At 36.5% G+C, this 15,585-nt stretch overlaps 1 protein-coding gene across 1 annotated transcript in view; it reads right to left on the bottom strand.

The window, feature by feature from the left end:
• LOC123563056 (integrator complex subunit 1-like) overlaps positions 1-15,585 on the bottom strand; it is a 93,765-nt gene that overhangs the window by 62,963 nt on the left and 15,217 nt on the right. Inside the window, exons 9-12 of the mRNA XM_053537689.1 lie at positions 13,560-13,701; positions 1,329-1,511; positions 451-559; positions 46-166 (exon numbers count right to left, since the gene is read on the bottom strand). Coding sequence (XP_053393664.1) covers positions 46-166; positions 451-559; positions 1,329-1,511; positions 13,560-13,701 — 555 coding nt within the window. The remainder of the gene's footprint in view (positions 1-45; positions 167-450; positions 560-1,328; positions 1,512-13,559; positions 13,702-15,585) is intronic.

Here is a 15,585-nt window from a genome sequence, read left to right as displayed (position 1 = left end):
AATTGCTAGAATATCACACATTTCTATATCAACAAACATCTTTACCAGAAAACATATTCCTGCTGTTTTGGTTCAAAGAATTTTGGAACGATTGTATGAAGCCACCAGACTGCATCCCGCTGAATTGTTGCTACAAGGTTCTGATAGTTGTATATAATATCCACATCTGAAATATAACACAAAAAAGTTAATCAATAACCTGACTTCTTTTGTAACAATGACTTACATTGGCAAGTTTGACTGCAAACACTTGTGAGAAGCCTGTGTGAAATGTCAATTAAAACACCAGGTGACAACTTCACATGCTGAATAACAATCCTGTGACATTTCTAGACCAAATACTTTTCGAGATATGTATGACACAAATTCAGATGGACGGACAGACAGACAGAAGGATAGGCAAATCTAAGTACCCCCCACAAAAATTCAACCCAGAGATAAATGACGTACCTTTTTTATCTCCTCTGTTGAGAGCTGCAACTGCCTCTCTTACAGCAGGGGTGATAGCTTGAAGCACACACATGGATACCAGATCTATTACAGCCAAGATGTATCTCTCCTTCAAACACAAGCATTATGGTCATAACTGGTTTTAAAGTAAAGTTCCAGGTCAAGTCTTCAAGTATTGTTTGATCTACTTTTTGACAACAAAGAAATTCCTTAACTTCTCTTTAACTTTTACTTTGCTAAATCTCTAAAATGGACTAGTCTATTACACAAATTGTACCATTTATTATTCAAAGATCTACTGACTGAATAGTGAACAGTGCAGACCAAGATCAGCCTGCACTTCTCTTGGTCTGCACCGGTTGCAAAGGCAAAACCACTTGCTGCAATCAAGCTAAAAGTTAGATATAAAAAGTAAATTTGAGCAGCGCCATGAGAAAACCAACATAGTGGGTTTGCGACCAGCATGGATCCAGACCAGCCTGCGCATCTGCGCAGTCTGGTCAGGATCCATGCTGTTCTCTTCTGAAGCCTATTGCAATTAGAGAAACCATTAGCAAACAGCATGGATCCTGACCAGACTGCGCTGATGCGCAGCCTGGTCTGGATCCATGCTGGTCGCAAAGCCACTATGCTGGTTTCTCATGGCGCAGCTCATTTCATGTTAAAATGCTGGCCACCTGAACAAGGCTCAAACCTACACTGGTAAAGGGCGAGTGATTAACAGTCAACAACCTTAATGGAGCATTCACTGAAGCCCAGAACAATCTGGGAGCTAGAAAAAGTCCTATAATACATTTGACATATTAGTCACATAACTAGAATGGCAGCCATATTTGACAATACTTCAGTAACAAGAACGCATCACTGTATTTAAATACCTTGAAAGCTTGTTCCATATCAGTAAACTTGGGTTCTGTCCGTTCCTGCATTATTGCCAGGCAGAATGATGTGAAGTTGATATCGTATCTCAAAGATCGTACAATCTCACGTAACAGAGCTCTCAATGCTCGCACATAATCATCCTTATTTGTCAATAGATCCTGGAATATCTCTGCCAGAATCTGTAACATAGCAACACATTGTAAAATCATGTGTGTTTAACTGTAATAAGAGTGATTAACTACATCTGCATATACACATTTGCAAATGGAATGTTTTGTAAAATAAGATCATTATGATTGTTGCAATAAAAAGTTACCTGTAATATAGAAGTTTACTTGAACCTGATCTTTAAATCAAAGGCCTGAAGGGCCTGAGTCGGCTAATGATTGATGTACTGACAGTATAGTCTACCAGTTTCAGTTTGTTTTTAGTTTTTTTCTTAAAATTTCATAACACAGCTCGATATTTACCCAAAATATTATATCCGGATACGATTACACTTTTCTCCAGTTTCAACAATATATTTTACAAATTGTGATGATACGGAGACATTTAGCAGCAATTGGCAGTATCTGACATTGAAGTTTACGGTTAAATTACCTCTTATTTAAATCTTTTCATAAAAAAGTTGTTTCGTTTCGTGAAAGCAGCCAAACATAGACGATCTACTTTCGATTTCAAAAACTACAAGAAAACACAATTTAATGTTTCGCCGATTTGTTTATTTCTAGAAAAATAAGAATTAAAATCATTTTTAATATCAGTAGTAACTAAACAAACCAGTAAGAGCTTCTTCTTCCGATAATTAATCCGTTTACTGACTGCAAAATTCAACCCACGCAAAGTTTATAGAAATCATACGATGCGTGTATACGTTCAATGTGGGAGAATTAAGGCTGATCGGCTATGTTACCTAACGCATCCAGACGATTCAGATTTTGTTTTTAAAAAAGCATTGTGTGCGTTTCTGTAATTTTATATACGTTTAGAAATTATTAGACATGCGTATTTGCATTATTTCTATACGTAATTTACGCTAATACGCATCTTATCTGTAGCCCTGTGGAATTATTTTTTGTCTTTCGCTGGATGTTACGCAAGCTTTGTAAGCCTGCGCAATTCTTAAAATGCACATTTATGCTTAACGAGTTACATTCGAGTATTGCACAATTACAAGTTATAAATATGACAGATTACATCCTATATTGGTCATAGCAAAGGGAATTGACACTACTTAACTTCATTCATGCAGTGAACTGTTTGAAATTTGAGAAATCTAATGGAACTACATCCCTTCACGTGTTATTCTGTCCATTTAGAGAATTGCTGAACAGCAAGGCCTCGTCAAAAGGCTTTCAGCCTTTAGCCGACTCAAAAACCTCCAAAATTAACTAATAAAGTAATATAGGTATGTGCATGGTTTGTTGCTGCATTGGTCTAAAAGCAATCGGACCATTTTCATAATGGTAGTCTATTAGTATAAACACAGCTTTAGTGATATTTTTGCATACAGAACACTTGTAGATACATGTTCTTATTCTCTGATATTTGCCTATTGATAAATAGTTTCAAGCTAATTTCATGAGATTTGTCGTGAATTACACGATGTTTGCTTTTTATACAAAAATAAAACCGGTCTAAATATGTTATGCTCCTTACATTATGTAATTAGCTGATTATGTAAATATGTAATTTGCTCCATAGAATTTGGCGGGAATTAATTCACTTTTATATTACTCCGAATCATGTAATTTATGATTTTTCCATGATATTCATGACTTATAGATTTGGCGGGAAAAATTGATATATAAAGAGAATGTAATGTCTCAGTGCTGACATGAAATTCGATATAACAATTAGTTGATAGTTGTTAAAATTACAGTGAAAAATAAATTGGATTTAAAAGTGTCTTTCTTGTTTTCAATGTAGTAAAAGTTTAAAAAGAAAACAAGAGTGCAAGAATGTCACAATATACGCCCGTCACAGCAAATTTCTTTACTCTAGCACCTGTATTTGCAAATGGAATTTTAATTTTGTGGTTGTTTAGTAATAACTAAGTGTTTTGTTTTTCTAAGTCCACAAAAAAACTCCTTACCAGGTAGAGATACCTTAAAATACACCTAAAATTGGAAAGTAACATCTATGTTGTACCACAGAAAAGTGGTCTTGGTTTTTCCCTACGGTCAATTATAAAAAAGTTACAATATAAGTTATTTATAGTAACAACTAAGGGAAGTTAATCTTAAAAAAAAAAAAAAAAAAAAAAAAAAAATCAAAAAAAAAAATTGTAAGTCCTCACAAAAATCTTTACCAGGTAGAGACTGGTCAAAATACACCTCAAAATTGGATGTAGCATGCATGTTGTACTACAGAAAAGTGGTCTCGATTTTTCCCTACGACTAGTAATGAAAAAGTTACAATATAAGCTATTTATAGTAACAACAAAGGGAAGTAATTCGAAAGAAGGGAACTGCGCATGACACTTCGTCTCATGATGGTGTATAATTGTGTCAAGTTACATCAAAATCTCTCCATGCATGAAGAAGAAATGCTTCGGACAAAGTCATTCTTGTATCTGACCTTTGGCCTCTAAGTGTGACCTTGACCTTAGACCTAGGGACCTGGTTCTTGCGCATGACACTACGTCTCGTGGTGGTGAACATTTGTGCCAAGTTATATCAAAATCCCTCTATGCATGAAGAAGAAATGCTCCGGACAAGGTTTTCATTCTTGTATCATTTGACCTCTAAGTGTGACCTTGACCTTAGACCTAGAGACCTGGTTCTTGCGCATGACACTCCGCCTCATGGTGGTGAACATTTGTGCCAAGTTATATCAAAATCCCTCTATGCATGAAGAAGAAATGCTCCGGACAAAGTTTTCATTCTTGTATCCTTTGACCTCTAAGTGTGACCTTGACCTTAGACCTAGGGATCTGGTTCTTGCGCATGACACTCCTTCTCATGATGATGAACAATTGTGCCAACTTTCATCAAAATCCCTCTATGCATGAAGAAGATATGGTCCGGACAAAGTCATTCTAGAATTTGACCTTTGACCTCTAAGTGTGACCTTGACCTTAGACCTAGGGACCTGGTTCTTGCGCATGACACTCCGTCTCATGATGGTGAACAACTGTGCCAAGTTTCATCAAAATCCCTTCATGCATGTAGAAGATATGCTCCGGACAAGGTCTGTGGACGCCCGCCCGCCCGCCCGCCCGCCAACCCGCCCGCCCGCCCGCCCGCCAGGGGCGTTCCCATAATACGTCCCGTTTTTCAAACGGGCGTATAAAAAAAAGGGAAAGTTTAAAAATCTACTACATTGAAATTGGCGCCGGAACCCGGGAATCGAGAGTCAAAAATTGCTGTTCGATAAAAATTCTTTAAAAGAAAGTTCTCTGTAAGATGAAAAAATAAAATCTTGCAGTTGACTTAAACAGATTCTCGATTCATACAAGAAGGAGTTATGTGTTTGGTGTCCTGAAATTTGTGTGAAAATAAAAGCAGAAATTAAAGTGACGAGGCATTTAGTGTATAGTGTCTCTCATAACAAGTGATAAAAGTAATAAAGTCAAAATGTGGAATAAATTCAAGGTAAATTTATATATATAGTGAAACCAAATATATTGAAAAAAAAAAAAAAGGGGGTGAAATTGTGTTAACATTGAAATTATAATTGTAAAGTCAAAATGGGTGAATTATCATATTTGAAAGGCGTGCGCACACGTTATTTCAATTATATTGAGAAAGAGTTACAAACTGGAAATATGTTGTTAGACACGGAAATAGAGAGCATGAATCCAGAGGAGTGCAAAGAATTTGAACATACTGTGAATGAAACTAGACTTAAGATTAATAATTATATCGATAAGCTTAATGTTCAGTCAGAAAAAGTTGCTAGCGTTATTGGTGATTCCGATAGTGAATTCATTCAAACATTGCTAGAAAATGATTCGATATTGCTTGACAGGGCTTGGAGTATGGTCTATAAACTGGAACATAAACAGACCGATCTAAAACGGAAGATAAAAGAGGATATCGTTAAGGATGTGTCAGACGAAGAGGGTTCAGCTGTGAAAAAAATGTGTGAAGTTCAGATGAAATTACAAACAGCGTTCTTCGAACAACAACAAGAACGAGCAGAAGCGCAAATGAAAATGCAACAGAGCTTCTTTGACAAACAGCATAGCCTGAAAGTTAAAAGTGAGAATACAGTCAAGTTACCTAAGTTAGACATGATTTCCTTTAACGGAGATAAACTCAAATGGATTGAATTCTGGAACTCATTCTCCAGTGCTGTACATGAAAACGACAAGCTGTCATCAGTTGACAAGTTCAACTATCTAAAGGGAAAGCTCTATGGTGAAGCCCGAAGTGCTATCGCTGGATTGGTTATGTCGAATGAAAACTACAACATTGCTATCCAAATTCTCAAGGAAAGATTTGGAGATCAGCAAGACATTATAGATTTGCATTATAAGGGACTGGTGAATGTTGCGTCCCCTAGGGATACGACTGAAAGTTTGCGACTTTTCTACGACAAAATACAAAAACACTTGAGAAGTTTGGTGGTTATGCATGAGAATTTGGAGCAACAAGTTTTCGTGTCAATCATTCGGAGCAAACTGCCAAGTGAAGTTCTTATGCATCTTGAAATACAGAAAGGCTCAGACAACAAGTGGACATTAACTAAGCTTTGTGAATTGCTCCGACAGTATATTGTGTCAAAAGAAAAGTCGGACAAACCCAAACCAGTCAACGCTAATTTTATACCTAGTCGAAGAGTGAGACCACAATTTCAGAAATCAACAAATACCTTTAAAGGCATCAAGGGACCCCAAACAGCAAATACCACTGCTGGAGCTTTGACTGCATATGAAAAGAAAGAATCTACTTCTCCCCAACAACATCAGAAGAAAACCTGTAGATTCTGTAGTAAGAATCATTGGAGTGACGAATGTCCACGGTACAAGACAATCGACGAAAGAAAAGCAAAAATCAAGGGATGTTGCTACAAATGCTTAAAAGAAGGACACATGTCTCCTGACTGTAAAAGCAAACGAATGTGTGTCCATTGCAATAAATCAGATGTACATCACAGAAGTTTGTGCCCAGTGAAATTTAGAAAGGCACCTATTCATGAAAGTGTTAATTTATTAGAAGAAGGAGCATGCGCGTCTGAAGAAAGTGTAGAAACAAGAGAAATTCCCATTAATTCAACAGATGGTGGTGTTTGTAATGAAAGTGCATTATTATCATCCAATGAAATAGTGATGATGCAAACATCGCGCACTGAAATTTGGGACACAGAAGGTCTTAATAAAGAAAATGTAAGAATTCTTTTAGATTCCGGATCGCAAAGAACGTACATTACAGAGCAACTGGCAACATCCCTGAATCTAAAGAGGACAAATGAACAAGAGATTCGTCTGGTTACGTTTGGTAGCGACAAATCGAAGGTGATAAAGACAATGTCTACAAAGTTAAATGTTCGGTTGAAGGATGGACACGATTACACAATAACAGCAAATATAGTTCCAACAATTACAGGAAGCATTCAAAGGAAACCAGTACGTATATCGGATAGAGACAACTTCAGGTCGTTGATAAAGAACCTTAGTCTAGCCGACGATATACCTACTGAAGAATACACAGACTCAATTGAATTATTGTTGGGAAATGATTATTACCTGGATATAGTATTAGGACATAAAATAGAGATTCAGCCAGGACTTTATCTCTTGTCGTCAAAACTAGGTTGGATTCTTTCTGGAAGAACAAATGAGATAGATGATAATGTGAGTGATACAAACTTGTTAATATTATCATATGGCAATAACATTACAAAGACGCAAGTGTTTACGAACGTTGACAAATGTGTTCCAAAAACACCTGACATCGAGGACTTTTGGAACATAGAAACAATAGGATTAAAAGATACCACCAACGTAAGATCTGAAGATGATCAAGCGATGGAAGACTTCAAGGAAAACCTTGTGTTCAAGGATAATAGATACCATGTTACATGGCCTTGGAAAATCGACCGTCAAGAAGTTCCGGAAAATCGTCCTCTTGCCTTTGGACGATTAAAGTCATTAGTATCGAGGTTCAAAGATAAACCAGATGTGTTGCAGAAGTATGATTCTGTTATACAAGATCAACTTGAAAAGGGAATCATAGAAAAAGTTCCGACCTCTAAAAAGAATGGCCTGACCCATTATTTACCTCATCATGCAGTGATCAAACCTGGCAAGTCAACAACAAAGTTGAGAATAGTGTATGACGCATCAGCAAAAACAAAGATTGAGAATAGCAGTTTGAACGACTGTCTCTACAGAGGACCCGTGCTGCTAAACGATCTGTGTGGAATTCTTTTAAGATTTCGAGTACATACGATCGGTATTGTGTCAGACATAGAAAAAGCTTTCCTCCAAATCAGCTTACAGAAAGATCAAAGAGATGTCACGCGATTCTTATGGCTAAAGGATTTAGAAAACCCAGAAGTAACACAAAATCAAATACAAGTTTACCGCTTCTGTCGCGTGCCCTTTGGAGTTGTGTCAAGCCCATTCTTATTAGGAGCAACAATTGATTATCACTTGGACAGTTACAACAATGATGTCGCTAAACAACTGAAACAGGATATTTATATGGACAATGTTGTAACGGGAACAGACACCATTGAAGCTGCGAAAGATTTGTATACTATGTCCAAAGGAATTTTCGAAGATGCAAGCATGAACCTTCGTGAGTGGGCATCTAATAATAGAGAACTGGAAGAAACTTTTTCAGATGAAGACAGAGCTAAAGAAAATGTGATGAAAGTGTTAGGTCTCGAATGGAACAGAGAAACAGATACATTGGCGATACAAAAAGTGCATTTATCAAGTGCTCAAAGTGTTACAAAACGTTTTATTCTGAGCAAAATTGCATCTGTGTTTGACCCTCTAGGTATATTTGCACCTGTTACGCTTAGAGGAAAACTAATCATTCAAACTCTGTGGAAGAAAAAGATTGGATGGGACCAAAATGTTGACGGTCAAGATCTCATTATGTGGCACGAAATACAAAGAGATCTTAGCAAAATCAGTGGACATGAAATACCACAATGTATTGTAAGTGGAGGTGATAACAGGAATATTCTTCTGTGTTTCTGTGATGCTTCTACCAAAGCATATGCCACAATTGTGTATATGATGCAAAAAGGTGACTCGGAGCAACACATAGAACTGATGTTTTCAAAGGCTCGACTTGCTCCAACTACTAACATTAGTATTCCACGACTTGAACTAATGGCTGTACTGATAGGAGTACGATGTTTAACCTTTGTACAAGATCAAATGAAAATGCAAATTGATGAAGTTCATCTGTTCACAGATTCTCAGTGTGCATTAAAATGGATTATGTCAACAAAACAGCTTCCAGTGTTTGTTAAAAATAGGGTCAAAGAAATAAAGGAACACAAGAATATCATCTTCCATTATGTGAAGTCTAATGACAATCCTGCTGATATAGCCAGTCGAGGTTGTTCAACAGAAGATCTTGTGAAAAGTTATTCATGGTGGCATGGTCCCGAGTGGCTTTTGCATGACATTTCCAAATGGCCAGTATTAGACCAGTTGTCTAATACTGAAGATGATGAGACTAACAAACCAAAGACCATCGAAAACGATGAGAAAGAAAACAACATCAGTGAAAATTTGAGTTTTTCAGCGTTTGGAGCAATTAACGACTATTTTCCAACATCTGTCCCATTTGGGATAAATCCAATGAAATATTCTTCAGTGACGAAATTGTTACGTGTCACAGCATATGTGAGAAGATTCATAGGTAAAATGAAAAAAGAAAAATACAGTTCACAAAGTCTCACTTCAAAAGAAATTCAAGAAGCTGAAGATATGTGGATTAAACACGTGCAACATACGAATTTTTCTGAAGTGTATGAAGCCCTCATCGGAAAGAAAAAATGCAATCTGCAATTGCAACTTGGTGTGTTCATCGATAAGAATGGTCTTTTAAGATGTAAAGGCCGTTAAGAATGCCAGTTTAACGGAGTCTGCAAGAAATCCGTTACTACTACCACGCGATGACTCTTTCACAGTGTTAATTGTAGAAAGAGAACATAAACGTTTGTTTCATTCAGGTGTCTCTCAAACTCTAAGTCAACTTAGACATCGTTATTGGATCCCTAGTGGAAGGGCTACAGTGCGGAAAGTTCTTCGTCAGTGTTTAGTGTGTCGTCGAGTTGAAGGAGGGGCATACAAAATGCCTCCTATGGCTCCTTTACCTCGTTCAAGAGTTACCGAATCCACACCATTCAGTCATATTGGATTGGACTATCTTGGACCATTATATATAAAGGACAATCAAACCACGGAAAAAGTATGGGTGTGTCTATACACGTGCATGGTGACACGTGCAGTTCACCTTGAAATGGTAAAAAATATGTCAACAGAGGCATTTTTAAACAGTTTTCGGAGATTCATAGCTTGCAGAGGAAAACCACGCGAAGTCATCAGTGATAATGCTTTACATTTCAAATTGGCTAAACATACAATTGAGTTTGTATGGAGCTCAGTTTTGAAAAGTGAGGATGTGCAGAACTATTGTTCAAGTGAGGGTATTAGTTGGAGGTTTATTGTGGAAATCGCACCCTGGATGGGTGGTTTCTATGAGAGACTAGTTGGAATAACAAAACGATCTCTACGCAAATCTATCGGAAGAAAGCTTCTAAGCAGCGATCAACTTATTACTGTAATAAAAGAAGTTGAAGCAATTGTAAACTGTCGTCCATTAGTGTATGTTGGCGAAGATATAAATTCTAATATCACACTGACACCTTCTCACTTCACGTGTTTGAACCCAAATATTGGGATTCCCGAGTGTGAAATATCTTCTGAGGACCCGGATTTTAAAGTAATAGAGAGCTCAGCTGATAAGTTGTTAGCAATATGGAAAAGCGGACAAAAACTTTTGGATACCTTCTGGAAAATTTGGAAAGAAGAATATTTGTGTAGTCTAAGGGAAAGAACACAAACAAATCCGAAGCAGGGAAAGCCCAAAGTAACGTTCAATCCAAGAGTAGGTGATGTAGTACTAATCAAAGATAACACAACTAGAGGTAGTTGGAGACTAGGAAAAGTCATCAAACTATCAGTAAGCTCTGATGGATTTGTTCGTTCGGCAGAAGTAAAAACTGCATCAAAAAAGTTGCTTAAAAGACCTTTAAGTTTATTATACCTGATTGAAACTTCAAAACTCCTTATCCCAGACACTAAGTCTATAAAACCAATGGAAAAAGAAGAAACTAGTATACGCACTGAGAGAAAAGCCGCAAAACACGCGAAACAACGTTTGAAAAACTGCTTCAATGATAAACTGTCAATAGATGTTTAAAACAATCGATTTGTGTTGTGGTTGGAAATCCGCATACGCGTGCATAAACCATTAAATTATAAATGAAAATACAGTACGAATAATTTGTGAACGAATCAACACTGAATTATCACGTGGTTTTTAGGCGCGAATAATTTGGAGCAAAGATTTAATAAAGGTGTAATTTGGAGCAATACAGCGGTAGTAAATACATGCCGCAAAAATCCCGTGCTTTCCGTGCGACTCACCATGTGCGACATAATTGAATATATATTCATTCATGTAGGTTCTCGATTGCCGGTAGTGAAGACAAAACTATTAGAATTAAATTTAATTGTGAAATAATATTATAACTATAATAACAGGATAATAATGAATATGGATTTTAAGAGACACGCTTGTGACTTTTGCAACAAAGATTATAAGCAGAAGAGAAACTTGGTACAACATGTTATGGAAAAACACCATAATTCTTTAGGGAGCTTCCAATGCCCTATAGAAGGTTGTAGCGGAAAAAGTATAAGGAGGGATTACTTGAAACAACACCTAATAAGAATTCATGGAATGGACAAAGAAAGTGCACGAAATAACTGTTATCTGTCAAAACGAACTGGAGATATTGGACTCTTCGCAAAGAAAAACATTGACAAAGATGGTACCGATGAAGGGGATTTGTTTCAAAGACATATTAAAATCAATGTTGCGAAGCCTTACAGTGATGTGGAGGATATAAGCAGTGATGATCTCGTTGTTGATGAAAGTGATAACGATTTAACTGCATTAAAAGACATAACAGAAGAAGAATTACAAGATACTTTAAATTCTGATGATGAAAATAATAATTCAGAGAGAAAAGTGATTATTTCTGATGATGGAAATAATAATTCAGAGAGAAAAGTGATGATTGTGGATTTTGAAACTAGTATGCAAAGCATAATTGATGACGATGAGATACCCTTTGATCAAGAAGAAATTGTTTGTAGTTCAAATGAAGATGAAACTGAGAAAGAAAATTCTCACATTGAAGAAAATGGCGATATATCCTCCAGTGAACAATTTTCTGATATATCTGATGACGTGGAAGATTGCGTGCGTAGTGAAGAAAAGGTGAATAGTGAAAGTGCTCTGAGTGAAGATTGTATGTGTATTGCAGAAAAGATGAGTAGTGAAAACAGTGACGAGTTCTGTGAAATCAATGAAGAAAATTTGTCATGTGAAAATTATGTTTTAATTGTTGATGATGTCTCTAGTGCAGATAGTGATGAAAGTAAAAATAAAAGTGAAGAAAATGGCGATATATCCTCCAGTGAACAATTTTCTGATATATCTGATGACGTGGAAAGTTTAGGTGATAAGATTAGAGGAGTTGATGATTTAAGTATGGAAAGTGACGATGTAGATATTGAGATAGTTGAGATTTCTGATGACGATCATGGACAAGAATTAGAAACACGCACGCTGCGCACGGAAGTTGAGATATGGTCCAGGACAGGATATCGCTACACCTCATTTAGAGGAGATGAACCTGTGTTCTCTAGTGTTGTATATGAGGACGATTACCATTGTTATACAATGAGAAATTAAGATATAATGTGTTGACAAACTGATTTTGATTTTCCTCAAATTTGCAAAAACAAAATATGTTACTTTTTTGTTATTCTTTGTCAAAGACATGTTTTACTAAAAACCTGGAGATAGTTGATCTATCTTTTGTATATTATATGTAACACATACTCTTTCTTGCTTTGAAAAGTTTTTGTTCGTAGAGTGTACGATCATTTATTGAAGAATACTGATTTAATTTTTTGTCGGCCGGAGTGTCGTGAATTACACGATGTTTGCTTTTTATACAAAAATAAAACCGGTCTAAATATGTTATGCTCCTTACATTATGTAATTAGCTGATTATGTAAATATGTAATTTGCTCCATAGAATTTGGCGGGAATTAATTCACTTTTATATTACTCCGAATCATGTAATTTATGATTTTTCCATGATATTCATGACTTATAGATTTGGCGGGAAAAATTGATATATAAAGAGAATGTAATGTCTCAGTGCTGACATGAAATTCGATATAACAATTAGTTGATAGATGTTAAAATTACAGTGAAAAATAAATTGGATTTAAAAGTGTCTTTCTTGTTTTCAATGTAGTAAAAGTTTAAAAAGGAAAAAAAAGGAAAGTTTAAAAATCTACTACAAGATTACTTTGGAATGATCCATTTTTGTTATTATCAAGGTCTTCAACAATTTGGTTGTGGCATTATTTATACTTCAATATTCCAAACCAGTTTTCAACATATTTGTAATAGAGTTCCGCTTAAGCCAGTGCTAGGGGGCGTGAGAGGTGTTGCACATTTCATTACCGCTCATGAACCATGTCTGCTATTATTACTCTTGGTTGCATTCTATGCTTCCAAAGGATCTTTTTACAGATTTTATTATATAAATCACTACGCCATAATTTCTGGTTAATCAAACATGCATAACTACCTTAAACAATGAAATTTTTGAAAACAGATTTATTTGAAAGTAAGAAACCTGTTTCAGCAGTATTTCAATTATGTAGAATCAGCAGATAACCTAATCAGAGTTCCTGGATTCTGTACTAGAACTAAGCAGTTCTCTACAAGTAACTGCCAATTTCTTCACATGAACATATGTGGAGGACAAATGATTTCAGACACCATGTCTTCTATCAAATCATCACAAAGAACATATGCCTCAACTCATGACCCAACAATCTGTAGCTCTACACTCTCCCTAAAAAACTAAACAGCACTAATCAATATGTAACAACTTAAAAATGTCATTTAACAGCAACTTTTTACATGTAATATATTTACCATGGCAGCAGTGTCTGAGTTAGTGGTAAATACGACACCAATAAGGGCCATATTGTTTGGGTTCCTGGTAGTGGACAGCTCATTGTAGATTGTATGTGTAAGAACCATACGCAGATTGTCTGTATGCTGAACCAGTAACTCCCTGAAAATATAATACAATATATATCTCATTGTTATATTTTATTTCTTATTTTTCAACATTTATTTCCTTGCTATGTACTGAAAATATTCAAAAGTATTGCAGGATAGTTAGGATGGTCAGTGATCCAGGCTCTCCAATATTAACTTTTCTCCAAATACTGTAAATGAAACACTACCACAAACAAAACACCCTCCCTCTCTCCTACCCCAACCCCCAACCTGCCAAAAAAAAAAGGAAAATGAGTGATTTACCAAACACAAGCCAAACTGTAATTTATGGGTGTTTTACCTGACACAGCCCAAGTCATGATTTATTGTGTTGTACCTGGCATAGACAATGTAATGGTTTATGAATGGTTTATCTGGTACAGTCTAAAACATCTTTTATGGATGGTTCATTACTCTACCAATAAGTTACCTGATACAGTCCAAGTTGTAATGTATGAAAGGACTACATGACTCCAGCTAAGTCATGATTTATGAGTGGTGTATCTATTCTATGCCAGTTGTACTTCATACATGATTAAACTTACTAAGCTTGTCTGTGATTTACCAGTGTTTTACTTCATATCCGACAAGTAATAGATTATAAGAGGTTTATCTGATACAAACTCGGAAGTGGTTTATGAGAGATTTATCAAATATTTAACAAGTAATTGGGTATAACAGATTTATCTGATAGGAATGCGGACACATTTGTCAAGAAGGCCAAGATGCTTTCCTACTGACGTGAAGGGCCTTGGTTCGAACCCTGGCTACTCCCATTGCGGTGTGTCCTTGGGCAAGGCACTTTATCATAATCATGATTGCCTCAGTCGAGCCAGCTGTAAATGGGTACCAGCAAGTTTAAACAAGAGCTCACAGAACACGAAACGCCCCCCTTGATGCATTCAGTAATAGCACAAGGAACAGAAATTATTTGGTCACTGTACACAAAAGTTCTACTATTCTGGGTCGCTATGACCTTGACCTTTGACCTACTGACATCAAAATCAATAGGGGTCATCTGTTGGTCATTATCAACCTCCCTATCAACTTTCATGATCCTAGACCCAAGCATTCTTGAGCTATTGTCTGGAAATTGTTTAACTGTTCAGGGTCGCTGTGACCTTGACCTTTGACCTACTGATCTCAAGATCAATAGGGGTCATCTACAGTCATGACCAATCTCCTTATCAACTTTCATGATCCTAGGCCCAAGTGTTCTTGAGTTATCATCAGGAAACCGTTTAACTGTACCGGGTCAATGTGACCTTGACCTTTGACCTACTGGCCTCAAAATCAATAGGGGTCATCTGCTGCTCATGATCAACCTCCCTAGGCCCAAGCATTCTTCAGTTATCATCCGGAAACCGTTTAACTGTTCCAGGTCACTGTTACCTTGACCTTTGACCACCTGACCTCAAAATCAATAGGGGTCATCTACTGGTCATAACCAACCTTCCTATCAACTTTCATGATCCTAGACAAGCGTTCTTGAGTTATCATTCGGAAACCAATTGGTCTACATACCGACAGACCAGCCGACCGACCAACATCTGCAAAACAATATACCCCTCCTTCTTTGAAGGAGGGCAAAAACATTAAACGAGACTAACCTTGCTAGGGGGCGTGAGAGACTAACTAAGTTTGATTTCAATTCTTTAAGAACTGAGTGAGGGCTTAACTGCTGGTAAACTTAACTTAGCAAAGCCAAGGTAAATAAAATTTACCTTTACCAAACCTAGTAGTGTTTTATGAGAGATTTATTTGATACAAACCAAGATATGGTTTATGAGAGGTTTGTTTGATACAAACCAAGAAATGGTTTATGGCTGGTTTAAATCATGCAAGCCAAATTTAGGTTCATTAGTGGTAAACCAAAGGTTCAAAAAGAAATGGTTTA

Source organism: Mercenaria mercenaria, chromosome 2, assembly GCF_021730395.1.
Source record: "Mercenaria mercenaria strain notata chromosome 2, MADL_Memer_1, whole genome shotgun sequence".
Taxonomy (NCBI): domain Eukaryota; kingdom Metazoa; phylum Mollusca; class Bivalvia; order Venerida; family Veneridae; genus Mercenaria; species Mercenaria mercenaria.
The sequence above is the reverse complement of the archived record's forward strand: the minus strand, read 5'-3'. Positions and strand labels throughout refer to the sequence as shown.